The sequence below is a fragment of the Trifolium pratense genome, linkage group LG6, assembly GCF_020283565.1.
Source record: "Trifolium pratense cultivar HEN17-A07 linkage group LG6, ARS_RC_1.1, whole genome shotgun sequence".
Lineage (NCBI taxonomy): Eukaryota > Viridiplantae > Streptophyta > Magnoliopsida > Fabales > Fabaceae > Trifolium > Trifolium pratense.
In genome coordinates this window covers 30452281-30479013 of record NC_060064.1, presented here as the reverse complement: position 1 = coordinate 30479013, position 26733 = coordinate 30452281, and the positions used below count along the sequence as shown (strand labels likewise).

The 26733-nt window shown below is 31.4% G+C and overlaps 2 protein-coding genes across 2 annotated transcripts; one reads left to right on the top strand and one right to left on the bottom strand.

Annotated features, from left to right (window-relative positions):
* The first annotated feature begins 9104 nt into the window (after positions 1-9104).
* On the top strand, positions 9105-13893 carry LOC123892082 (G-type lectin S-receptor-like serine/threonine-protein kinase At1g11330). The gene is made up of 4 exons (XM_045941928.1): positions 9105-9135; positions 12592-12886; positions 12980-13130; positions 13230-13893. The coding sequence occupies exons 1-4, from the start codon at positions 9105-9107 to the stop codon at positions 13536-13538; spliced, it is 786 nt and encodes a 261-aa protein (XP_045797884.1). The 3' UTR covers positions 13539-13893.
* Positions 13894-15472: 1579 nt separating this feature from the next.
* LOC123891425 (probable metal-nicotianamine transporter YSL6) lies at positions 15473-22693 on the bottom strand. The gene is made up of 7 exons (XM_045941299.1): positions 22001-22693; positions 20048-20220; positions 19525-19622; positions 19243-19380; positions 17649-17838; positions 16958-17090; positions 15473-16832 (listed from the first exon to the last, which is right to left on the bottom strand). The coding sequence occupies exons 1-7, from the start codon at positions 22368-22370 to the stop codon at positions 15898-15900; spliced, it is 2037 nt and encodes a 678-aa protein (XP_045797255.1). The 5' UTR covers positions 22371-22693; the 3' UTR covers positions 15473-15897.
* Between the last annotated feature and the right edge of the window lie 4040 nt (positions 22694-26733).

The following is a 26733-nucleotide window of genomic DNA, read 5'->3' as shown; positions in this document are numbered from 1 at the left end:
ACTTTCTTTACCTGAGCCAAATAACTAAGCCTAAATTCATATATATGAAATCATCATCCAAACTTATATATTGGCAACAAAAAATATTCACATTTATAACAAAAATAAACTAAGATCTTATAAAGAAAATCAACATCCAAACTAAGATCTTATTGGAAAAAAAATACATCAAAAATAAAAAGCAAAGTGGTACATGTGACTATACAGTTGCAATTCATATAAAAAAAACTAATATCTTATACGATTACACTATTAAAATAAAATATGATTTTAAAATATTATAAGAGATCTATTACATTAAATTATAAACAAAACTACGATATAAATTAATGAAAAATCTCATATTTCTAAACAACTTTTTTTTTTAATTTATACTTATATACTAATATTAAATATAATCATATTTTAAATTAATGTCTATCTTTTAACTATATATGATTATACTTATCACAATTATTATTTTTTATTTATAAAAATATTTTAATTATATATTTTAATCAAACCCGTGCAACGCACGGGTTTATCCCTAGTATATTATAATGGAGAATATATCATTATTTGAAAAATATCATGATGATAATACTCCCTCCAATTCTTATTATAAAAAATAATTTACTTTTTAATTAATTTTTTAAGTTCATTGAAAAAAAATTCACATGATAAAATTTACATTTTGGTTTGTAATCAAAACTAATAGTACTAAGTAATAAAAAAGTGTGGATGAAAATTGCTTAAAAGTTATGTAGATTACTTAAAAAAGAGTAGTAACAATTTTCAAGATATCATATGCTCCCTCCGGTTGAAAGGAGTATATTTTATTTTGGAATGTAGGGTATCAAATGTTTTTTTGTTTAAAACAAAATTCCTCCACGTTTAACTCTGACTAATTTTTTTCACGGACCTTATAGAAATGTTGGATTAAGTGATTATAAGGTCCGTGAAAGAAAAACAATGAGGGATGCATATTTGTCAATTGCCTCGACTCGAGAAATGGACATCACGAAGTTTGAATAAAACCCATAATTTTAAACCCAAATTTTAAAGAAAAAATTGTTGGCACCTATTCATTTACCTAAAAATCATATATAAACTACTTCATCCGTTACTTTTTATTTTTTATTTTTTATCACTGTACACATGTCAATGCATAACTTTGATCACTAATAACTTTAATTATCTATTATAAAAAATTATGAAAATTTTATATTTTGAGAATATTCGTCGAGACAAATTGAACAATATCTTATTTACTAACATTTGATTTTTATATATTAATAAAAATTTATGTTCAAAGTAGATTATATAAATAATGTACATTAATCTAAAACGACAAAAAAAAAAAGCAACGGAGGGGGTACGTAGATTCATAGTAGATTCATAGTTCGATCCATCAAAACTGTAATCGGGAGGGAGCCGGAACCACTTGATGTCAGAACTAACCCCCGAACCAGATTAAACTGATGATGAAATCCAACAAAAAAATTGAAAGAAGAAGCAAAATGGGTTGTTGTTAGGTTATTTAATGTATGAAGAAAGTAAAGAAGAATAAGAGGAAGAAGATAAATAAATGAAGAAAAAAAAATATGCATAACAACAAAATTTGAAAGAAGAAGAAGTTAACTCATCCATTCAGCTATCATATAAATGTGTTAACTCTGCGTGTCACGTGTCACTAAAAAATGTCACATAAGCTTTTTTATAAAGTTAACGACTATTTTTAACATTAGGGACCAAAGTGACTAATGGATTGCAGAGTCAATGACTATTTTATATTTTTTTTCTTGAGTCAGGGATCATAATGACAGAGAATTGCACATTCAGGGACAAAAAATGATTGTTTCCCCGTCCCTAGTGCCAACTCAGCAAGCTGATGTGTGCCCAAAAAAATGACACGTCAGCTTTTTTGTTGAGTTAACGGCCAAACTTAACACCATGGACTAAACTGACTAATGAAATGCAGATTCATGGACTATTTAGTAGTTTTTTCTCGGTGAGGGACCAGAATGACAACAAGTTTCACATTGAGGGACCAAAATGACTATTTCCCCATAAAAAAAGAGAGTCACATAAAATATATGCCACAAATTTCTCCTATGTATAAGTTGCATTGTTTTTTAAAATTTGTCTCAAAAACGATATTATATGTCTCTTATAATTTAAAACTCATAACATATCTATAATTAATTAACTCCTGTCGGTGAAGGAATCGTGTGAGGATCCAACAAGACGAGAGTGTGGTTAGTTAGGCATGATTTGTACGATTATAATCGAATGATTTGATCCTTATATCTATTTTTGTCGTTAAGTTGAAAGTAGCACATAAAATATCTACCTAGTAGAAGAAACAACCATACCATAAAATTCGCATTCACATGAGAAGAAGGATTGTATCTAACATGTACTGTAATGTATAAGTGATTATAAGTTTTTCATCATTATATATTTACTTTTTAGGTCAGCATGAACATAACTTATTTAATTTGAATATGTACCAATACATTGATGATATGATAATTTTAATAGGTTTATAAATAATATTTAATATAAAAAAATTAATAAATATTATTTATAAACCAATCAGAATTTTCTATCTCAATAAACATACCGATACACCTTAAAATTAGAGGTGTACCAAAGAATTCACCGCCATCTCCCATTATTGCCCGAACAAGGTTAGACATGGGTCATTATGGGGTAATACCTTCCCGACTTCATGCACACATCTGTAGTATTCTTAATTTACATATTTGATTAAATAAGAGGTCCAGGTCAGGTGCACCACTTAGTGCATCCGACAAAGTGAAATAACTTGTGAAAGAAACTTCAAGTAAACATTTCAATTCTCAATACATTAAAGTCACATATATTTTCATAATTTTTTTTATAAAAACTTACTAGTAATTAAGATGCTTTAAGAGTGCCTCGAAAACACTCGTTAATATTTTCTAATATTTGATCATTCAAAACTAGAAAAAATCAGATACCCTAAAAATATTATTGATGTCTTTGAGTTTTAAGAACTTAAAAGAGAATTTTGCTACAATAACATTCTCTATAGACCAAATACTGTTACTTAATCCGGCTTTCTTTATTTCATTTTCAAATGATGTATACCTTGTTTGGATTAGTTTATTTTTAAGCTTATGCAAACAACTTATGCAATATAAATTAAGTTTTATGTTATTTTATAAGTTCACACTAGTGAAAATTGTACTTTTATAAGCTATTTCATCATAAACTACCTTAACAAGCTTATAATAATACATATAAATTGTATAAGCTATTTGCATAAGCTCAAAAATAAGTTAATCCAAACAGGACCATAGTACTACTACTGATAAGAATTAATAATGGAGAAAATACAAATTAACTCATCAAATCTAATGTGAATATATATATGTGATCATCCGAGTATTCACTTCCTATTTTAATTTTTTTTATAAACACATCCTCTTTTTTTTTTTTTTTTATATATATCAATTTGTAGTTTTTTAATTACTTTAATACAACATAAATCAAATAATTGAACTCAAATTTTAAGAAAAACAACTTTAAATATCAGAATCCTTTCTCTATAAACCGGGAGTTAACACAAAAATACTCCCTCTAGTCCTTTTTATAAGGAACACTTAGGGCAAAAAATTTGGTCCTTTTTATAAGAAACTTTGACCAATTTTCAAATGTTTTAAATGTTCAATTTCACTTATGCCCTTATTTATTATGAGAGAGAATTTAAAAATAAGTAAGTTAGTTGAATAAAGAGTAATTAAATAAGGGTATACATGGAATAAATTAAAATTTATAAAAGTATTAAATGAAAATAACTATATTAAATTTGTTTCATTGGTCTGTGTGATTTTTTCAAAGTGTTCCTTATAATAAGGACCGGAGGGAGTATCTAATTTCAAATAACGAGGTGTTCACAAATTAAAGTATCACTTTTTTTTTTCCTTTTTTGTTTGAACAATTATTTGTGTCTAATCTTAATGTACAAGTTTTAAGGCTCATCAAGCAATTGATATACAAGACATTATTAACAAACATTGTTAGTGTAATAATTATCAAAAAAAAAAAACATCGTTAGTGTAATAATTAATCCCTGTTTACTTTAATCACGAGTTTTAAAAGCAAAACCCTAACTGATATGATTGTTATCCTTGTTCATAAAGGATTAGAAAACGAATTTGATAAGCAACCTCTTTTCCAAAATGAAAAATTAAACAAAATAGCCATGCCAAGCATGACCTAATTAAAACAATATATAATTTCAAAACTCTAACATGATTTTAAACTATATTGTTACCACATGACCAAGTGTATAATAAATCTTATACTCGAGTTTTGCATGTGGATAAAATAATAATTGGTAGGAGATATTGTCAGTGTAATAATTAATTTCTATTATTGAGTTCAAGTAGTTAATGTAATAATTAATAATTATTTTATGACTAAATTTAATATATTCTTTTGGTTTCTTAAAAATAATAATAATAATAATAATAATAATAATAATAATAATAATAATAATAGGGGTAACTATATCATAGTGGGTAGGATCAAGTCACTGCCATTTGCATTTTCTTTTCTTGACCAGCAAGCAATTTTGAGTTAATTTTAACAATTATAAATAGAATTCAATTTCATTTTTGCCGTGTACTTTTTCCCATCTTTCAAAAGCCAAACTAAAGAATACGTAAAGAAATTAACGTAATTTTTTTTTTTTTTTTGTGAAAATAATGAGTTAATTTATATTTCATAAGAGTGTGAGTTCAATATGAGAAAAATCCTCTCTATTGGAGAAAATGTTTGAGTGAATAGTACTAGTAACTTGACCATAAAAATTGAGAAAACTTGACAGGAAAAAATTGGAGAGAATCCATGCTCATTCAATACATAGCTTAGCAACGTAAGAATTTTGCTTATTATTGAAAATCGAGAAAACTTATATCGCTCTTTAAAATTTGAAATCCTTTTCTGATAAATTTCCAAAATAACTCATTTAAATTTTTCGTTAAAAAAGTAATTAAAATTGAAGGAGTGTAAAATAACATATGTTAAAGATTAAATTGGTGATTTACCTATCTCCGTGAGTTTAACTCAGTTGGTAGGAATATCACATTATATGTACATAAGTCGAGGTTCGAACCTCGAATGCTCCACTTATTTATCTTTAAGGTAAAATTTCAAACCACTAAATTAGTTGACGAAAAAAATTAGCGATATATATATTTTTTTAAAGTAGGCTTCATACTTTATTTTTAATTTTTTGATTTGTATACTTCGATGCAAAAAAGACCTATTACTTGTTTTGTGTAATCATAATAATGATAGGTTCGACTATATGTGTGTTGATTATTGCGTTACGATTACGAGTCACATTTGCTTCCCACCATGTAGACATGGTTGGGTCCCTTTTTAAAGATATGAGTTGAAATTTTATACCCAATTATCACAAGAGTTCAAAGCTTGAATAGCAAGAAAATGTCTTCTTTTCACTAGAGTTTCTTTTTATTTGATCTCTTTGAATCTTCCTTTTGTTTTCTTCAATTTTTTTCATTTTAGAATACACGGTTTCGTATAAGATAAGTTTGAATTTAATTGTCTTAATCACTTTAAAGAATCATGCATATTTCACAGAATTAATGTATAAAAAATTGTGCAAGCAGTTTACCAACTACGACGTCTTAATTAATTCAAAAAATACACTTTCGAATATGATACTAAGACAAATATAATACTCTTCTTAAAAAAGAAATTCTAATATAGTACTCTGACCACTTTTAAAACGAATTAATGGTTTATAGCAATATGACCACTTTTCAAATTTTGATAATGTTGCAAATTGCCTTGAAAACGTGAAAAAAACACTAATATGCTGTTTTTCGCCCCGGGCGAAAAAACCCGTGCCCCGGGCGAAATTTGATGCAGGAAAAGGGGGCTCTCTGTTTTCTTGTCGCCCCAAGCGAAAGATTTGGTGCCTCAGGCGAAAGTTTTCGCCCCAGGCGAAAACAGTGGTGCCTCGGGCGAAAATTGCTGCAGGGTATTTAAAGGGTCACGTTTTCTGTTTTTTGACAACAAGTTTTGAGCATTTCTTTCACCAAAACGGCGGCTAGGGTTAAGAGAGTTACTCTTTGTTCATCTCTAGGTTTTGGGTGTTGATTCTTTCATCTTGTAATCACTTATCATTGAAATCTCTTGGTCACGGGAAGAGATTTGGGAAAAAGGTAGAATTAGGGTTGAAGTCTAATTCTTGCAACCCTTTTGTATTGAATCTCGTTGTAATCAAGATTTTCATTGATAGTGGAACGGAGAGCGGCTCTCTCCCCCAGAGTAGGTCGGTTTTGACTGAACTGGGTAAACAATTGTTTCGTGTTCTTTACAATTTTATTACTTATCTTTTGTTCGTGATTATTATTGCTATTTCCACGTTTTGATTGCTTATTCGATTTGCTCCACACATCAAGATTATTGGTGTGATTATTAGAGAATTCACAACAGATAATATTTTCTCTTATTTATATTATGTCATTTTCAATAAATGTTTTGGTAAGAAAGAGCATAAATAACTACTACATGAAGTGTTTCACAACTTGAAACTTTGGAAGGTAAAATCTTTCTTAGAAGTGTTACATCCACTTTGTTGACAAAGCCATTTGAGAATTATGGCCTTTTTTTTTATTTCCAAAATAATCTACCAAAAATGTTTGAAACTCTATGTTTATTCCTCTACCAAAATTAGAAAAAAGAAACATTGACATGATTTTGAATATGATTATTGTCATAATTCTTTGTTGAGAAAAATTGAAAACGGGTGAAGAATTTCTTTGTTGGCCTAATTATGTAAATGAATATGATCTTGTAATCATCAAAATCTCCCTTTGATTACGATAAATTACATTAGTCAACTGAGAAAAGAAAACTCCCTTTTCTCATCTTCACACATCACACTTTGCAAAGCATTGTGCAAATCTAATTTAGATTCAATTTTTTCAGGACTTAAATACATTTTTGTTCATCCTAATTTTTATTATTTTGTATTCTCCTCGGATTATTAGAGAAAAGGATATCGGTAATCCAAAATTTAATCGCGAAGTATGTAAAGTCTGATTAAGAATTATTTTCACTAGGAATTAAACTCGGATTCTTATGAACGATATGTTTTAGAGGAGCTCATTAACCACTCAAATCTGAATTGTAATATAAGATTAGCCAAAATAAGGAATTAATTTCCCGTAATATTTATTTAGACAAATGCAAAGTCATATATTTGATTTATTTACAAACACAAGACCAACTACCATTAAGGTTTCAAAGACAACCTCAACTATGCTTAACATAGTGGAAGGAACTTTTTTCCGGCCCCCCAGATTTCTTAGGACATTCTCTCCCTTCCATATTATAAATAAAAATAATATTTTCATACTTATTAAAAAAAGTAAATATGATAATTTAAAATACGACTTTTTAAGTTTCATGGGAAGAAGTAAAATTCTTTTTATTGGTTATTGATTTTTTATTTTTTTTATAAGCAATGTTAGTTGTTAGTATTACAATGTTATGTTAGTTTTTTCTCCTTTTCCAGGACTTGAATCCTGGACCTCCTGCTCTTTAACCCTTAGCTCAACAAGTTTAACCAGTTGAACTACCCATCTCACCCCATTGGTTATTGATTATGGTGAAAAAAAGAGAGAATGTAAATTAAATGCAGTTTGTGTTTAATTTCATGATAATAAGTAAGGGGTCATGCTAAACAGTGCCCTAGGGCACTTGTTAAGCATACCAAAAATAAAAATAAAAGATAAAGTTAATGTTTATAAGATAACTTTTTTAACTTTCAATGCATTGAATGCAGCAGTTTCAAGACATAATTTCCTTGTTTATATGCTTAACTAGTGCCCCAGGAGCACTGTTTATCATTTTCCAATAAGTAAAAGTAAATTTTGAAAGTGATAAAAATAAGTTATTTTTGCTTAAAATTTGAGACATGAAAAAATGTTTTTTTTTTCTTCTTATAATATGGGAAGTAACCTACTTTATTAGAATATATTTGATTTTAGTATGTTTATGTGTTAATTGATTTGTGGGTAGGAGTAGTGATGTAATGAAGGAAAATAGTAGATAGAATTTTAATTGATTTTGTAAATTAAAATAAGAAAAGAGATGAGAGAGAATAGTCTTATGAAGAAAATGTGAAGTTAGAAGAAATTTAGATAAGGGGGTTGTGAGTAACAAGCATGTGCAGGAAAGGGGGTTATATAGAAGTAAAACAGTAGTGGGCCAATGAAAGAAGTATGAGAAGGAGAGTGGTGTTGTGTTAGTAATAACAGGGGGGGTATGATAGTAATTCAGTAGAAAGAATTAATGAAGAAATTAGGATTGAAACTTTAGCAACAAGAAAGAACACAGAACTTTAAGGAGAGCAACTAGAGATCGGAGGGAGGGACAAACTTAAAGAATTCGTCTAAACTTCAGAAATTCACTGCTTAATCGAGGTAAGGGCGTGGATGAATTCGCATTAAAAGGCATGTTTTAACTCAAGGGGGTAGATGAAGGTTTTGCCCTCAGTTTCTGTAACCTGCAATTAATATATATGTGCATGTTTTTGTGCTATGTGTGTGTATTACTTTTATGTGTAGTGAATAATATGTGTAGTTGTATGCACTTCCAAAACCATGTTTGGTTTTAGAGATTTGGGGGCGGACCATAACTCAGTTGCATGTAGAAGGTCCAACGTACATGCAGATTGGTGGATTAATCCTTAAAATGGAGAGGATTGCTGAAGGAATAGTCCATATTCCATCGGCACAAATGAAACCAGAAGCAACAGCTCCAGAATAGTCTTCTGAATCTTTTCTATTCAACTGTTCCCGAACAAACAATATTACAGTTTCGATATCAACTGCAAAGTAAGCACCAATGTAGAAAGGAACTGCCATTGCTATTAGAATATGAATGTACTGTGAGTATTTCTATCGCACGACGCTGTTTCTTTATTGGTCAATCTTTTATTTGTTGGCCTGGAAATCAAAGAAACAATTGACTGTCTCAAAATCATCCATAAAAGCTGAATATCGTGCCTTAACCTTAACTACTTGTTAACTGCAATGGCTGAGATATCTGTTGACAGATTTGCAAGTTAACACAGATAAAAGCTTCCCGCATTATACTGTGACAGTCAAAGTGCCATACACATTGCCACCAATCTTGTATTTCGATTGCCACATTGTCAGAGAGAAGCTTCAAGGAGGACTCATGAAACTTTTGCCTATCTCGGGTTATAATCAAATAGCAGACATCTTGACAAAAGCGTTGCATCCAGCAAATTACCATAGGCTTTTTTTCAAACCTAGGCCTTCTCAGCATATTCAGGCCTCAACTTGAGAGGGTGTGACAAATTATAGATTGATTTGTGTTTAGCTAATTATAACTAGTTGGTTAGTTAACTTGTACCACAAGCAAGTTAGTTAGATGAGTTAGTTAGCCTAGCTGTCAAACTGAAGCATCTATATAAACTTATAACCGCTTTTAAACTTGCTTATTCAATTGGTATACAAAATTGTCTTTTCCCCTTTACATTTCATAATCTTCGAGCTAATTTAGCTCTTCTTTTTTTTTTTTTTTTACCAATGGAGTTTGTCATGTTTATTATGGTATCAATTACATTTCTTGTTAAAAGTTGCTTAATTTATTTTTCCATCGGAGTAAAACATGCTCGAATTGCACAAGTTTGAAGTAATAACATTGTAGAAATCATTTAGTAGTGGTTATGGAACCAAGTTTGACTTTCCATACAAACTTCCATTTGAGATGCTCATAGGACAATACAATCACGTGTGAAAGAAATAATTAAAAATAAAATATTTATTGACTTGCTAATAAGCATTAAGAGGAATTTAAGTGAAAGAATCAATTGATAATGTGTGATCAATTAATAAGGGTCTTGTCTTCTCTTGGTCTTGGTCACTAATTAATTTGGCTAGATACATTTGAAGACTAATTTCCAAGGTTACGAGACTACAACCGCTATTATAAGCTATTCTAACTTAATGAGCTAACGGACCCAACACAAATTATTAATAAAAGTAAAAAATAACTCGTAATAATAAAAGGTTACTTCTATTTATAGTTTTTTGATATTTTATAGAATTATTGATTTTTTATGGCATAAGTACCCCAGGTCAATTTTTGGCCTAAAATCACCCCTTTACATTTTTTTCTTCTTGCTTTTTAATACAAATAAGTGATTTTCACATAGTTTAAGTCTTATAGTTTTGTTTTCATCTTTGCGATTTTATCCTTTGTTTTGATTTTCAGTATTGTTGTCCCGTCTTAGTGCGGAGTATTGTTGTCCCGTCTTAGTGCGGAGTATTGTTGTCCCGTCTTTGTGCGGTGTTCATTTGTTTCAGGTTTGAAGATTAAGGTTGATCCAGTGCAGATCCAATCCATGACTTTTGTACCATCAACGCTATAGATCCGGCGACATGAATGTTCCGGAAACTTCAATATAGTCAAATATGTAGGCTTTTGCAATATGCCGTTTGATGCTATTAACACGGATGCTGTGAGTTTGTTCGCAGATTCATCCTTTTTGTTTTTAGCGATTTTGATTTGTATTGCATCGATGTACTCTTATCAATTTGAATGAATGAATATCTTTTATTTAGTCAAAAAAAAAAAAAAATACCCAATAGGGCAAAAAAATGAAGGTACTATATCATGTTACTAGACGCTTACCCGTGCGATGCACGGGTCTTATGCTCTATTTTATATTATAATGTCAAAAAATTATTTGTATAAGTAGTAATTTCAAATTGAAATATCCTTCAAAAAAAAAATTCAAATTGAAATAATTGGTATTATCAAAATAATAGTAACAATAAAAGTTATCTAAATGTGATATAGATGTTAAATATGTGTTTATACATTTAAAAAACTTATTTATTTATACATCACATTTGAAGTTACTTTGGTATTTTCTTCGTTAACATTAGTTAGCAATATCTTTAACTCATTCTTTAAAATAACTTTGGAAATGACATCATATAATTGACCATGAAAAACAATTGACGTTGAATAAGGCATGATTATGAGTTGGATAAACTACTTTATTATTGAATTTGTCATTTATATTAATTTGAAACTCATTGGAGCAACGATAAACCAACTTAACTCATACTCAAAATCGAATATGATAAAAATCATGCGGTGCATGCCAACCATTAGTAATTTTTTTTTTTACTAACATTAGGAAGTAGTCCTAACAATCGACCAACTCCTTATATACACAAAGAATAGACAAATTTTGAACATTAACTATTTTGAAAAAAAAACAATAAAATACACAAAATAATAAAATTAAAAAAATTAAAATGGATAAAAACCCAAAACAATAATAATAATAATTATTATTATTATTATAATTATAATTAGTACCACACATTAAATGGATGTAAGTGATGTGGCTAAATGAAAGGTTTTGATTGGTTTGTGGATTAGGGTTTGGATAAACAATTGGACAACTATCTAGGATTTATATATATAGATATATAAAATATTAGTCCATCCGTCCCAAAATATAAGCAAAAGTGAGTCAAAGAAATTTCATGTATTTAATTAAAGATTTGGACCAAATACATTCACTTTTTTTTTTTTTTGGTATTAAATACTGTTGACCACTTTTTGCTTATATTTTGGGACGGAGGGAGTAAATATATATTTTTTAAGTGAATTATTACCGTTATGTTTTAGAGATTGATTTATTTATTTATTTATTGATCGCAGTATTTTCATCAAAATCAAAAGAGAGAATTGAAATGCAATAAAAAATCAAAATACTTTCCGCTATTTTTTCAACACCGGTTCGTTTTTGTAGTATTCACTACCACAAATCAGCCAAGCAAAAATTGGTACGAAATAGGACAGTACGAGTAGTTACGTAACGTGTACCGGTATCAGTTATGTACCCGAGTACTTCATCGTTTTAGGAGTACTCACGGTATAATGTGATAAACTATTTTATATGAAACTATATGAGGTTGTCTTTGAGTAAATATGAATGATCTAAAGTTATAGTTTTATTACTTAGCAAACATTACACAATTGGTAATCCAATTAGGGTTGGTCTAGTGGTGTTGGCTTGAGTCGTTCGAGTATGCTCCTATCAAGGTCTCAGGTTCGATTCCCCATGGTGCCAATTTTGGTGGGCTAAGTCCATACAGAGTAAAAAAAAACTTTGGCTTTGAATGGGGCTCCCGCAAGTGGGCCGTGAAATTAGTCTCATTGGATTAGTCGGTGCTAGAGCAAGATACCAAGTTTTCAAAAAAAAAAACATTACACAACTGGTAGTATTTTATTGATTAGGTGTGAGGCATCTCTGCCAAAGACCCAAATTTGAATAAAGAAATGATGCTCATAGATACAAAAGAAAAGTGATTAATTTCCTTAATTGTGAATTGTGATTATCAATAGTGGCTGTTTATGTATGATCATAGATTCATAGTGATAGTATGATTAATTTCAGCTACTGTTCGAATCTGTCCTCTGTTTGGTTCATTCTGTTTTTGTATTTTTTACATGCTACTATTGCCATAGACAAAATCACATCATCATCATTCATCAAAGACCCTGAAACTCTAATCTCCAAAGATGGTAACTTTACCTTTGGATTCTTTAGCCCAACAAATTCTTCTACAAACCGCTACGTCGGAATTTGGTGGAAGTCTCAACTCACAAATATATGGGTGGCTAACAGAAAACATCCACTGAATGATTCTAATGGGATTGTCACAATATCTGATGATGGAAATCTTGTGGTATTGAATGGACAGAAACAAGTAATTTGGTCATCAAATGTTTCCAACATAGAGTCGAATAATACTAGTGTACAGTTGTCGGAACTTAGTAAGTGTGTCATTCCTTGCCCAATACTATAATATAAAATATAAATATTTTGTGAATAAATCTTTACATTTTAATGCAGTGGCTATATGTCTCCTGAATACGCAATGCATGGACATTTTTCAGAGAAATCAGATGTTTTTAGCTTTGGTGTTTTGTTACTTGAGATCATTATTGGTAGAAGAAACTCAAGCTTTTATGGCAATGAGCATGCTCTGAGTCTTTTAGGATTTGTAAGCGATAACGATCATATCCGGCTCAATAACATCTATTTTTTCCTTTTGCTTACACAACTTACAAATATCTGAAATTTGATTTTTCTTTGCATTTAGGTCTGGATTCAATGGAGGGAAGACAATATTTTATCTTTAATAGATCCAGAAATATATGATCATAATGATCATAAGAATATTTTGATATGCATACATATAGGACTTTTATGTGTACAAGAATCAGCTGTAGACAGACCTACTATGGCTACAGTAATTTCTATGCTCAATAGTGAGGTTGCATCTCTTCCTCCTCCAACTGAACCTGCATTCATCCTGAGGCAGAATATGTCGAATTCAAAGTCGACTGAAGAAAATCAAAGCGTGTGTTCCATTAATAATGTCAGTATTACAGACGTATGTGGCAGATAGCACATTAAGGACATGAAGCACAACCACTCTTCAGATTAGGCGTATCCCTGTGTCGGAATTGTTTTGGTGTCCGACACCGACACACATGGTTTCATTGAATTATCTCATTTTCTTAAATTCTTGTCGATGTCGACGTGAAAGTGTCGTGTCTGATGTCTGTGTCCGTGCTGCATAGCTAAGGACTGTACTCTTTATGTGTGCAAGAGCTTGTGAAGGACAGACACAGTATGGCATATAGTGCTTAATAATGACTTTATGTTATCTTCAATTCTTCATTCTCCGCAAAGTTCACACAATTTTCCATCCAATATTAATTTATTCAAGAGTTCAGATTCAAGTACTACATTGAAAATTATGGTGACAATTGTTTTTATCAATATCCATTGCCTTTACCAAGTAATTGTATGTAAAATGATATCTTGTAGATCCTATGGCTGCCATATTCTACAGAAAATCTTGTATGTAAAGTCAACAACAGTGTGCATGAGAAAATCTTGTGTGGGTAAGATAGGAAAATGGATTTTATGCAGTCGATGATTTGCTGCAGTCACAATGTTTGTAGTCATCTGATTGGAGGATGGTTGGTTGATGTCAACCATATCCAACTTGGATAGTAGAATACAAAAAAGTCGACGGATGAGAGGTTTGATGAAGAAGTTGGCAATTTGATCGTTGGAGAAAAAAGGTCGAAGCTTGAGAATGTCAGTTTCCAACTTATTTGTAACTATACAACAATCTATATCCAAGTGTTTGGTGCGCTCATCTCATGGAACACTGGATTCACAGATATGACGATGACACTTTGATTATTACAATAGAGAACAAGAATCATGGTGCAAGATACTTGTAAATCAGTGAGGAGGTAGAGAAGTCATTGCATTTCACAAGTGGCAGATGCTAAGGCGCGATACTATGCCTCTAAAGATAATCTAGCCACAATAAAGAAAGAAACATTGGTCTGAGAACGAATTGTGAAGTAAATTTTGTCATGGAATTGCAAGCGAGTATCACATCATATCCACGTAAACAAGAGGCGCAGTAAATGTGGAAGGATTTTTCTTGATGAAGAGGGAGTGATGTAAATTGGCTTGCCTGAAATGATGTGAAACAAGTAGGGAAGTAAGCTTCTCATACCACTTTATTTTGGCTTGTTTAAGGCCATATAAGGATTTGATTAGTTTTCAAACTTGATTAGGCTTGGAAGGAGTGATACCAAGAGAGACAATCATATAAACATCTTGCTTTAATATTTTAATTGAATCAAAACATAATATGTAATTGAAGGAAGACATAGATAAACCTTGTTTGGAAGGATTGAAGTAATATACAAGGATTGAAGTTCCAAATTTGATCTCTAACTTATACAATACTTGTGTGCTAAACAACAATCACAAACAAACTACTCACAAGTTTAAACGAATAACAAGTGTCAATGCTTGATTTTGTAGGCCATAATCTCCATAATATTTGACCAATAGGATACTTGCGTCTATAAATAGGTATAAAATATTTTTAAGAAAAAATCAAAGTTTAATTGAAATTTAAAAACTAGTTAAATTGTCCTCGTGAGCTTAGCTCAGTTGGTAGAGATATCGCACTATATGTGTAAGAGTCGGGGTTCGAACCCCGGACACTCCACTTATATTCATCTTTAAGGTAGCAAAAAAAAAAACTAGTTAAATTTTTTATGTAGCAAGTATATAGTAAATAAATTATTAAAAGGAAATTGAAATTAAAATTAAGAGAATACTAACCAGGAACATGTAATAGAAAGCAATCCCATTTTCCAACAAAAATTTAGGTGATACATCAATTTAGTCTTGTAGAATTTGATTGTTGAAATTAATATATATTTTTTTTACAACCATTAATATATATTTTTTAAAGTGTGTGAAATTGAAAATCTTCTATAAACAATATTCAAATAATCAGAGTGATAAAAAACATGGACAAATTAATTACCCCGAATCTGAATGTAATATAAGATAAGACTAGCCAACACAAGGAAGGCACCCCTTCCCCTTTTGTCTTTCTACTTTCCAAAGACATAAGAAACATAGATAAATTAATTACCCCTAATATTTACTTAGACAAATGCAAAGTAATATATTTGATTTATTTACAAACACAAACACAAGACCAACTAACATTAAGGTTTTAAGGACAACCTAAAATATGCTTAACATAGTGGAAGTTACTTTTTTCCCGCCCCGAAATTACTTCGGATGTACACATTCGGAACAATTTGTATGCCTTCAGAAAATAGACTTTCTTCGGACAAATTATGTTGTCTGAAAGTACACTTCCAAGACCATGTTTGGTTTTAGAAATTTGGGGGTGGGGAAAGTTGCTCCGTAACTCAGCTGCTTGCGGAAGGTCCAAAGTACATGCAGATCGGTGGATTAACCCTCAAAATAGAGAGAATTGCTGAAGGAATAGTCCATATTCCATCGCCACAAATCAAACCGGAAGCAACAGCTCCAGCATAGTCTTCGGAAGCTTTTCTATTCAACTGTTCCCAAACGAACAATATTACAGTTCCGATAAACATATCGACTGCAAAGTAAGCACCGATGTAGAAAGGAACTGCCATTGCCATTGGAATAGGAATGTACTGTGAATATTTCTTCGGAGTCACGTCTCTTATAAGATTGACAGCTAATGCTGCTGCGAAGAAACCGTAGCACATTTCAATGCAATACTTTGGAAGTTCTGAGAATCCTTCAACACCGAGAATGGCCATTTCTCGCATTATAACAGCGTATGGTGCTTTGTAAGGGCCATCGGGTGAGCCTACATCAAAGGCAGTCCAGAACATCCAGAATGTGAGGGGAGCAATTATACATCCCATAGCTGTTCCTATTAGCTGACTCACAAACATGGATTTTGCCGATGAAAGGGTTAGGTAACCAGTCTTGAAATCTTGCATGAGATCGGCTGCGGTTGCAACAATGGACATCATCACAGCACAAGATGCTATACCTGCAATTACTCCGCCATTTGTACCAACTGCTGCCGCAATGATGAAAAGACCAATCTTTCCGTATGTAGATGCAAGACTCCAATCTGTGAGCCCTGTGCCATAAGAGTTGCAAAAGGCTAACGCAGGGGCAAGGATGTAAGAGCATAGAACCAAGTACCATTTGAGAGGAGGGAAAATAATTGGTATTGTTGTAATGGATATCGCTGCCAAGCCTACATATCCCGAGGCTGCAAACCAAGTTGGTATTCCGTCCTTCAAAAATATTTCATTCCTCTTCTTTTCTTCTAAATGCAGTTCAGAACTATCACCATCTGAGAACATGAATACGAAAGAAAAATAAATTAACTTCTATGTTCAGAATTTGATTACAATAAAAAAGAAAAAAAAAATCATGCTTATCAAAAGAAATATTTAGAATATATTCGATTTTACTCACCATGAACCTCAGTCACAACAGGAAGGCTGTTCTGTTTAGATCTTGTCTTCCACATCTCCCTAACGGTTATCAGTATAATCTTTATCAGATTGTAAATACCGTCCCCTAAAATAAGGGCAATAGATATAAATACCTGCACAAACCATGATAAGAATGTAAAATATTTACTGCAGAATCACATTAAAATATAGCAACTAACCAGTAACCAATGCAGAAAGGAAAGAAAATCTAGAATACTAATGCTTAGTTTACAAGATTGCCTTTGGATAAGGATGCAAAGAAGACAAAGAAACCTTTTTTAAGACACAAAAGCTAGGTACAATCCTAACACAACTTGTCTAAGAGCAAACAAGGCATAACCATTTCACGTTTTCGCAAAAACAATCATGGACATAGAAAAGCAAAAAAATATACATATCAACATAGGGAAAAGCTTATTCTTACGAAAAAAGGAGATTAACCTGACATCATTTTTTAAGATATTGCCAAGTGTTGATTCTTGCATTTATTCTCTTAATTGCTTCGTAATAAATAGCATGTCTCATCAACATATTGTACGTATTGACTTCAAGATGAAAGTAATATTTAAAACCTCATTTTGATACTGATATAATATATTATGTAAAGAGCTACAAGGAGTTACAGGTATAGATCACAGATTCACAAATAGTGTATACTTGCTTTACCATACCTTGTATCCATAAAGACCTTTGAAATCATCGCTACCAAGGTCAGCTGGATACCAGTCCCCGGCATGCTTGGAGACGAAAGGCCACAGAAAACCCCATGATACAATAGCTCCAAGGAGAGCTGAGCAGTTGACTATATGAGGACATATAAGACCACATCCAACATAAGTTGGACTGAAGTCAAAGTAGAATCTGCATGAAAAGAACGCGACGTTAGTATCTGGAAATTAATGAAGAAATGTTCACTTTAAGATGCGGCTGAAGGGAAAGTTAAGAAATAGAAACCATCACAAAGTAAAACCTAAAGCAACTCTATAGAATTAAGAAAAATGATTAGACTATTAGGTGAAGTTGCTGCCTCTTGTAATGCACCCCCACCAGTAAAGGTTGAGAGGGTCACCGCATATAGAGGTTCTTAGAATTTTGCTTTGGTGCCTACTCAATCCTACGAAACCAATTTGTAAAATGTGAACTGCCTAAATTTTATAAGCACTAAGTCGTATCTCTAGTTGATGTGGGACTCTCAACACAACCTCTGACCCTTACGATTACTCACATAGGATTCGATATCTTAAGCATGGACTAAGGCAAAGGCAAGTGGAATAAAAGGGATCTCAGCACACCCCCTCGTGCTTAGATATTTGAATCATGGACAATGAATGTAGAATAATTGAGATATTTTCCCACTAATAGATTTGACTCTCTAGTATAATCGTAGAAAATACTGAAAGACTTAATGTTGACATCATTAATATTATGTATATATCAGCATTAATATCGTGCATGTCGGTCATTCAATACTTTGAGCATCAGAGGGTGATTAATAAAACTTTAACCAATTCAAAACAATAATAGAAAAGGCCAAAAGCAGCAAATCCACGCTTTAAAAATGTACAACGACATTTAAGTTGGCCTAGACCAAATTGAAACGTATAATGAAGCTTCATATAACTTAGAAACCCCTTTCTATTCTTTTCTCCTAATTCTATCTACCTACTGTGTCCCTGCGCATGCCAGGCAATTAACTAGTCTGAGACAAGCGCAGGCCATGTTCAAACCATATATAAAGTTTTATCTTGCTCATGACATGATATGAAACCCATTCTCAGAATTCATGTGACCAAAGAAATTCAACCCTCGTGTTTTTATTATAATGGTGGCTAAGGGTTGAGTTTTATCACCAATAGTTGAAATATGTGAATGTCCCCATCAGTTTCTTGAGAAGGATTCAAAAGCCATAATCATAATTAAGTTGTTTCAGTATTTTCCAAATACAGAGAGATCTTCACCACGAGGATAAATAATTTTATTTATTAATTAAGTTCATTAACTTTGAAGTTATAGTCTGGCATAAGCAATTGTTGAGATTTTTTGGAAGAGCTTATGAAAACAACTAATGAAATGTCAATAAACTCTACAGGATCACTTATGAAAATGACTTATAGTTTATATGTAAACAGTTAGACTTTATCATATCTTTTTTTTATAGATATAGCTTAAGTATAAGCACTTGTAAATATAGCTTTATTATATCCAAACAAAGCCAAAATTGAATTCGGATAAAGGAAGAGAAGGCCAAAAGTAGAAGAGTCTTACGTGTTCTTAAATAGTGTCAGACCAAAGCTAGGAAAATTGTCAAATCCACATGAATCTCCAACACCACTGAAGAACCACTTAAAGCAACTCCAAAAGAAACTTATGCTTAAATACTTTCCAAGTTGCTTAACTTGGTTCCTGTAAAATTCTCATAACAAAACAAAAAAATAATAAATAAATAAATAAAAAGAAAAGAAAAATAGTAACAAAAACACGCTAAGAAGGTCAAAAGCGTTCAAGGTCTAAGATTAAGCTTCTGAGTGGTCAGTCAAATTAGTATACCCTGCAAGTTCTGCTCCAGTTTTTGTATGGAAACTGTTGATCAGCATTGCTGTGGCTGTTCCACTGGGATATGTAAGCTTATAATCCAAGACCATAACCTGAAATCGCATTCACATAGATTAAATATGTTGGTAAAAGAAGTGATATACTCTGTAGTACCGACACCTCCGACACGATGTCGATGTGTCAAGGTCGTGTCTGTGTCAATACTTCATAGGTGATTATCAAATATTCAGCAATAAAACCTCACATGAAAGTTGAAGAATAGTACACTTATTATATCAGTGCTTCAAAAAAGATACCTAAAGAGCTATAGTTAATAGTTATAAACTTATAATGATTTTGCTCAAAATTTAAGGTCAAAAGTGAAAAAGGTCTCGAAAATCTCCTTTCACTATTCTACCTGCGCTCCCTGTTCTGTCCACTTTAAATAGTAACTTGCTTTAGATAAAAAGAAAAGGATCAAAGAAAGAAAAAGACATCTTGCAAATCCTATGTAATAAAAATGAACTAGAAAGATTACCTTACGAAGTGGTACAAGACTAAAAAGTCCAAGAAAACTGACAACAAACATGAAACCGATCATCCATCCCAAGCCTGGATTTTTAACATCTTCAGCTCTATTACCAGGATAATCCGGGCCAATGAGTTCATATGTTCTTTGATCCATTGCAATCAAGGATGAACCAAACCCCCCTGTCAATAGTATCACAGTCAGCACATTATGAAAACTGACGGGGAGAAACAAGTTCACCACTATCAGAAGCACTGACAGATACAAAGTTAACATAGATTGCTTAACTAGACTGTTCCTAACTATCATGCCAATTTTTTAAAAATCAATGATTTTGAAAACAAACAGACTGTTCCTAACTATCATGCCAACAAAAAAGGTTCTAATGAGAACAAACATAGCTGAAAAACACATCTAACTAGATAACTTATCTTCTAATTGATCCTTCTTATTTGGTTTTAAACCTTGGTAGGATTTTTGTTTAACGTACGCTGTTCTAATTCCATCAATGAAAAGAGAGTTCAAATTTAAAACCGATGGAGAGCAAGTGCAGAAGGATATTACTATCAATACTCTTCTTCGTTCTCAATTTATATTACTACCTTCTATTGGGTTTCAGAGAATCAGAAAACGAACTGTTTTTACTTTTTATCACAAAATTGTCACATTGTTTATATTTTGTTCTTATTCTAAATTGTTTTTTTGTCCAATTTTATATACAAATCTTTGAAATCAAGAAACATAATAAAAACAATGTGAAAGTTTTGTAATTAAAAGTGAAAATTAGAAATGAAATGAGATAAAGTCTTCTCAAAAACCAAACAGATTCTGAATATGTATCACAAAATCTACCAGCCTCCCATCTTCACAAACCTAACCGCAAGCAAGAAACATATCTTTCACAAAAGCACCAAGGTCGTGCAGCACACACAACACACAAGAGAAAACAGAACATCTTGGAAAACAACTTTTTTTTACTAATTTAAACACTAAAAATCTAAACTTCAATTCACCATTGAAACAGTAAAACCAAAGACTTGATCCTCTCCGACTGGTTTAAAGTGAAGCTAGCCATAGCACGTTGTCTTAACCCAACAGCCTAAAGTTGGCAACATCAACTGCACTGTGAAGGAAGCTGTAGAGGAACCATTTTGGTAAAATCTAAACTTCAATTCAGTGTTGTCAAATAGAAACTATAACGGCATTATAGCACTATTCCATAGCCAAATTTGAACAAGTTTCTATAGCCTGTTCTGTTAATCCAACAGCCTACGGTCGGTTGCCTTAACCGTAAAGCCTTCCCTAAAGGAACCATTTTGGTCAAATCACATACATCCACATGACAACTAAAACCAAACCAAACTAACTAAACTAAAATCACTAACTTGAATCCTCTAAGGTCAATTTCACGATGCAGCAGGCTGTAGGTCATATTCATAATCCAATGCTCTACAGTCAGCTGCACACCATGAAACCACCCTAGTAAATCCATTTTTTGTCAAATCACATACATCACACAAGAAAACTAAAACCTAACTAAACTAAAATCACTAACTTGAATCCTCTACGGTCAATCTCACCATGCAACTGGCTGTAAGTCGTTTTCATAATCCAATGCCCTACAATCAGCTGCACCGTGAAACCACCCTAGAGGATCCACTTTTGGTCAAATCACTTACATCCACAAGAAAACTCAAACCTAACTAAACTAAAATCACCAACTTGAATCCTCTATGGTCAATTTCACGATGCAGCAGGCTGTAGGTCATTTTCATAAGCCAATGCCCTACAGTCAGCTGCACCGTGAAACCACCCGTAGAGGAACCATTTTGCTCAAATCACATACATACATCTACAAGAAAAACACAATCCAATATAAACCAACCAAATCACAAAAACACAAAAAACACAAACAACTAAACATCCTTTGAATCAAAAGGTAAAAAAAGAAAAGAAATTTACCACTAAACGCAAGACCATAGCAAGCAACAACACAAGTCTGAATAACAGTATTCTCCTGTCTAGTAAAAGGCTTAGTAAAAATCCCAATCTTTGTCAACAAACCAGTCCATGTTTTAACAAAGAAAAAACCAAGCAAACCAGCAGCAACGTTAAGAGAAGGAATAACCCCAACAGTGAGATTAAGTTTATGGGTTATTATACAAAACAAACAACCCAAAGCAGCACTCACAACTAAACCTCTTATTGTGATTTGTTCTTTCCATTCAGGAACTGGTTCGGTTAAAAATTCATTTTTTTCATTGTTGTTGTTTTGTGGATCTTGTTGAATAAATGGTTCTGTTATGTCCCTTGATGATGTTTCTGTACCCATGATGATGAAAATTTGTTTTTGTGGGTTTTGAATTCAATGAATCTGAGATTGTGAATAGTGTTGAGATTGAGAATAAATAGAAAATTAATAACGAGAATAACAAGAGAGAAAATTATGGATTTGGATATATTACAATTATAAGAGATAAAATGAATGTGAAATTAATAGTAAATTATTATTAGAATTGGGTATGGGAGAAATGATGAAAGATGCATGGGTTGGTGGGAAATGGGATAAGGGATGTGGATGAGTAAAAATCTGATTTTGTGCTTCAATGTGTCAATGAAGAAGAAGATGATGGTAATGGTATAGTATTGTTAGTTGGATTTGTGAAATTATTATTATATTATATGGCTAATGCTTCACAAGTGGTCCACCCTAAACAATTGACCTATTGAATATGAATTTTACGAAATTCATTGTTGGATCTAAAGTTTATATCGTATAGATCATCCATAAATTTTTGAAAATTTTTTGAAAACCATTTGATATGTTATTGAGAACTATCAAGATTTACGTTATTTAATACACTGTTAATCTTGATGTGTCTCAATAACATATCAAATGATTTTCAATTTTTCTAAATTTTTTTATGGATGATCTATATGATATAAACTTTCAATCAAGCGATGGATTTTGTAAAATTTATATTCGTTATAATATTATTCATGACTGATTTACCATGGACCACTTGATGAGTGGTACATATTAGAATTTACCTATATTATATTATTATGGAAAATAAGGGCACTTTGATTTTTATCCAACATTTCTAAATTCTTGATTTAGGTTTCAATTTTAAAAATGTTTAATATTTTGTCTTGTGAAATTTGAGATCAAAATTGGATGATGTTGCAATTAATATGATATGATGATGTGACAAGTGGTATGATGATATTTTTTTGTTTTAGTTTAACTGGTTTCTAATTTCTAAACAATATACTTTTAATTTATTGAAATTATTTATGTATATTTTCTTGATTATAAGTAGATATTGATTTTTCATATTTATTGAATAACTGATATATCGTTAAAGATCATACATTATTTATTTAATGAATCTAAAATTCAATGAATTTGAAAAAGAAATTTTAATATAGTTAGATATATTTGATCTTTCAAGATTTGGAGATTTGGCAAATGATCATTTTAAACTGTATGCTTCGGGTTATTGATGTCGGAATGTTGATCAGTAAGCCTCGATGGTGGGAGATGTAAATGCACACACTCTAACGATTAAGTAAGTAGACGTCAAATCTGAGAGGTTTTAAAGTTTAAATATTCAATACCTAAACCTAGATCACAACTTAGGCATTATCCCAGCAAGGGATTAGGGTTTTTAAGGCTCAAAAACTTCTTCTAGACATTTGTCCTTAAGATAGGTGTAGGTTGATCGTCTAAAGTGTAAGACTCGACAATCCAAACATGCTACAATATGTCTCTGGAGCATGTCCATTTGATGCTTCACATAACCAAAACAACTTCAATTATTCAATGAATATTAAAAGTGATTTTTTTTTCTTATAATTAAGGAGTACTATATATATTATCCCATTTTGTTAAAAATGACCCATGATCAAATATGAGTGATCAAAATCTCAAATTTAGAATCTAAGACCAAACATCAAGATCAAACCTACATTAAGCCACTAATCTAATAAAATAGGACCTTGATTGGGTGCGGTTAGCACCCATGACTACATTCAGTGTAATCAAGACTGCTTGATCAAGATCAGATGATTTATATTTAAGATTAAATTTTAATGTTTTAAAAATTCCTATACTCTTCTAACCCTAGCCGTCATCATTTTTTCCTTTTCTTCTTATTAGTTTATCAAAGAGGGGTGATTTCAGGTCAAATCTTGACCTAAAATCACCCCTCCAAATTGTTTTTCTTTCTCGTTATATTAAATAAGTGTGATTTTCACATGTTTGTTTGCTTTTTGTATTTTTTGTTGTCTCGTCTTTGTGCAGTGTTGTCTCGTCGTTGTGTGGTGTATTTTGTCATCCCGTCTTTGTGCGGTGTTCATTTGTTTCAGGTTGAAGGATAAGTTTCGATCAAGTGCAAATCCATATTTCAATGTCGACTTTTGTGTCATCAACACTACAGATCTGGAGGCATGGACACTCCAGACACTTCAATATAGTCATATTCGTAGGCTTATGTAATTTGTCGTTTTATGCTATTAACATGAATGCTGTGAGTTTGTTCGCAGATTCATCCTTTTGGTTTTTAGCAAATTTGAATTTGTATTGCATCGATGTACTCTTTAAATTTGAATGAATAAAATCGTTTATTTTTAGTAAAAAAAAATAAATTCAGAACTATACTACTTTTAAATTTGAGACAATGCATTGATATTAACTTCACTAAAAAGGACGGATTTCGGGAGAACCCGAGTTCGATTCCTAGATGAAACAATTTCTTGGCTAGGCTTTACTTACCTCGCGGCCGAACTCTGGATCATTAGGGCCCATTTTCCCTAGAAATCAGAGAGTTATAAACAAAGAGTGTGTTGGAGTGTGTTTGTTAAAGAGTGTGTTGCTAGCATTATTCTTCCAACAAAATAATGTTTTACAAAATGTCCGTACACATTATTGAAACAATCTTTTTTTTTTTCTTTTTATGAAATTCAAACAATCATTTTAAAATAGTGTGATCTTTGAATTTTGATTAAAAATAATATTAAAATATTGTGTCAAATAGTGTCTTGTTAAGTTCTTTATATATTATTTATTTTTTGACAAAATATGATTGTTTATTACATCATGTGACAAAGAAAGGTAACTGGATTGGTAAAGGTTGGTCCAAATACTACTACGTACTGATAATGGAGTTATGACTCTTTTATTATATGGAAACGTGCCTTTGTTTTTTTATGGGGGAAGAAGTGACAGCAAGGATAAGAAGCAACTTGTGTGTAATATTCAAACCAAGTTGCAAACGGCACGACATTTTTTATGATCAATAGTACTCCACCGGTTTTTAATATAGAAAATTTCTACTTTTTAAATATATTGAAATATTGATGTACCGGTTCTTAATATAGAAAATTTTTACTTTTTAAATATATTGAAATATTGATGTATCTAGATCATATCATAGTCTAGATACATCGATACTTCAATGTATTTAAAAAGTGAAAGTTTTCTCGTATTAAGGATCGGAGGGAATATTAATTTTAGGTTATTCTTCCAAACTTGTTTTACATGCAAGGTTGTTAATGGGAGTCAAAGATGTTTATTTGTCGTCAAAAACTACTTAAAGATATTTCTTAAAAGAAAAATAATACTCTTATTTTCTTTTATTATAAGACTCTTATAGAATAAAAAAATAAATTAGTAAAAGTCTTGTTCCCTTAAATATGGTAGAAAATTTGATTTATGACTCATATGTATGAAAAAAATTCAGTTGGAAAGGGAGAATTCACCTTATGTTCTCTATAAATTCTGACAAAAATTAATCATTGTTAACAACAGTGAAAACTATATACTAATATTATAGTAACAAAAAAAAATTTTAGCAATAAAAAGAAATTATAAAAAAAGGTGGTAACTTAAATTATTGGCTCCCAAGTCCGGAGTTTTTCAGAGCTATGTCCCAAAAATGTCATTTTGACTTTGTTAAAGGGATTTGATTTTTGTATTTTTTTACTTAGACCAAACCACTTGTAATCTATTATATCATCCTTTTACCTCTTATTATAAGAATGTATGTGTGCCATGAACTATACCATTTCAATTGTATTGTATGTTATATATGTCTCTCTCTCTCTCTCTCTCTCACAATAGATGTAAGTGAGAAATAGTATAAGTGTATAACATGTACATACAATATATAGTAAGTGAAACCACTAAGCAATGGTGAATCCTATAAAATCACAATAGATATTTTTCATAACAAAAAATCTGCAGCAAGGGTCAACTAACTATCTTCTTACTTAGTCTTTGATGCACTTATTAGTACATTGAAAAGTCAAAATCGAGAAGTATGCCTTTTACAAATAGGAGATTGAAGAATTAGATGCAAGTTTCATACTATTTATGATAAAATTTGGTGACTTTGTTTGATTCATGTTTCTAGCAGAATGAAAATTGGTTAAGATTGATGTTGTACTATAAAATGTATACTCTGTCAAAATTTTGTAGAATGACAAGGCTCAATCAAATCAACTTGTTTAACCATATGAAATTCATGAGATGGAATCTTCTCCGATAGAAGACGAGCCTTGTTAAATGCAATTGAATCTCACTTTTCAAATCTAGCTCATAAGCGAGGTTGTCGAAACACATACACATCCAACAATTCAAGAACCTTATTACTTAGTAATGTGAGACTTCAATTCAACTTCAATACCTAACT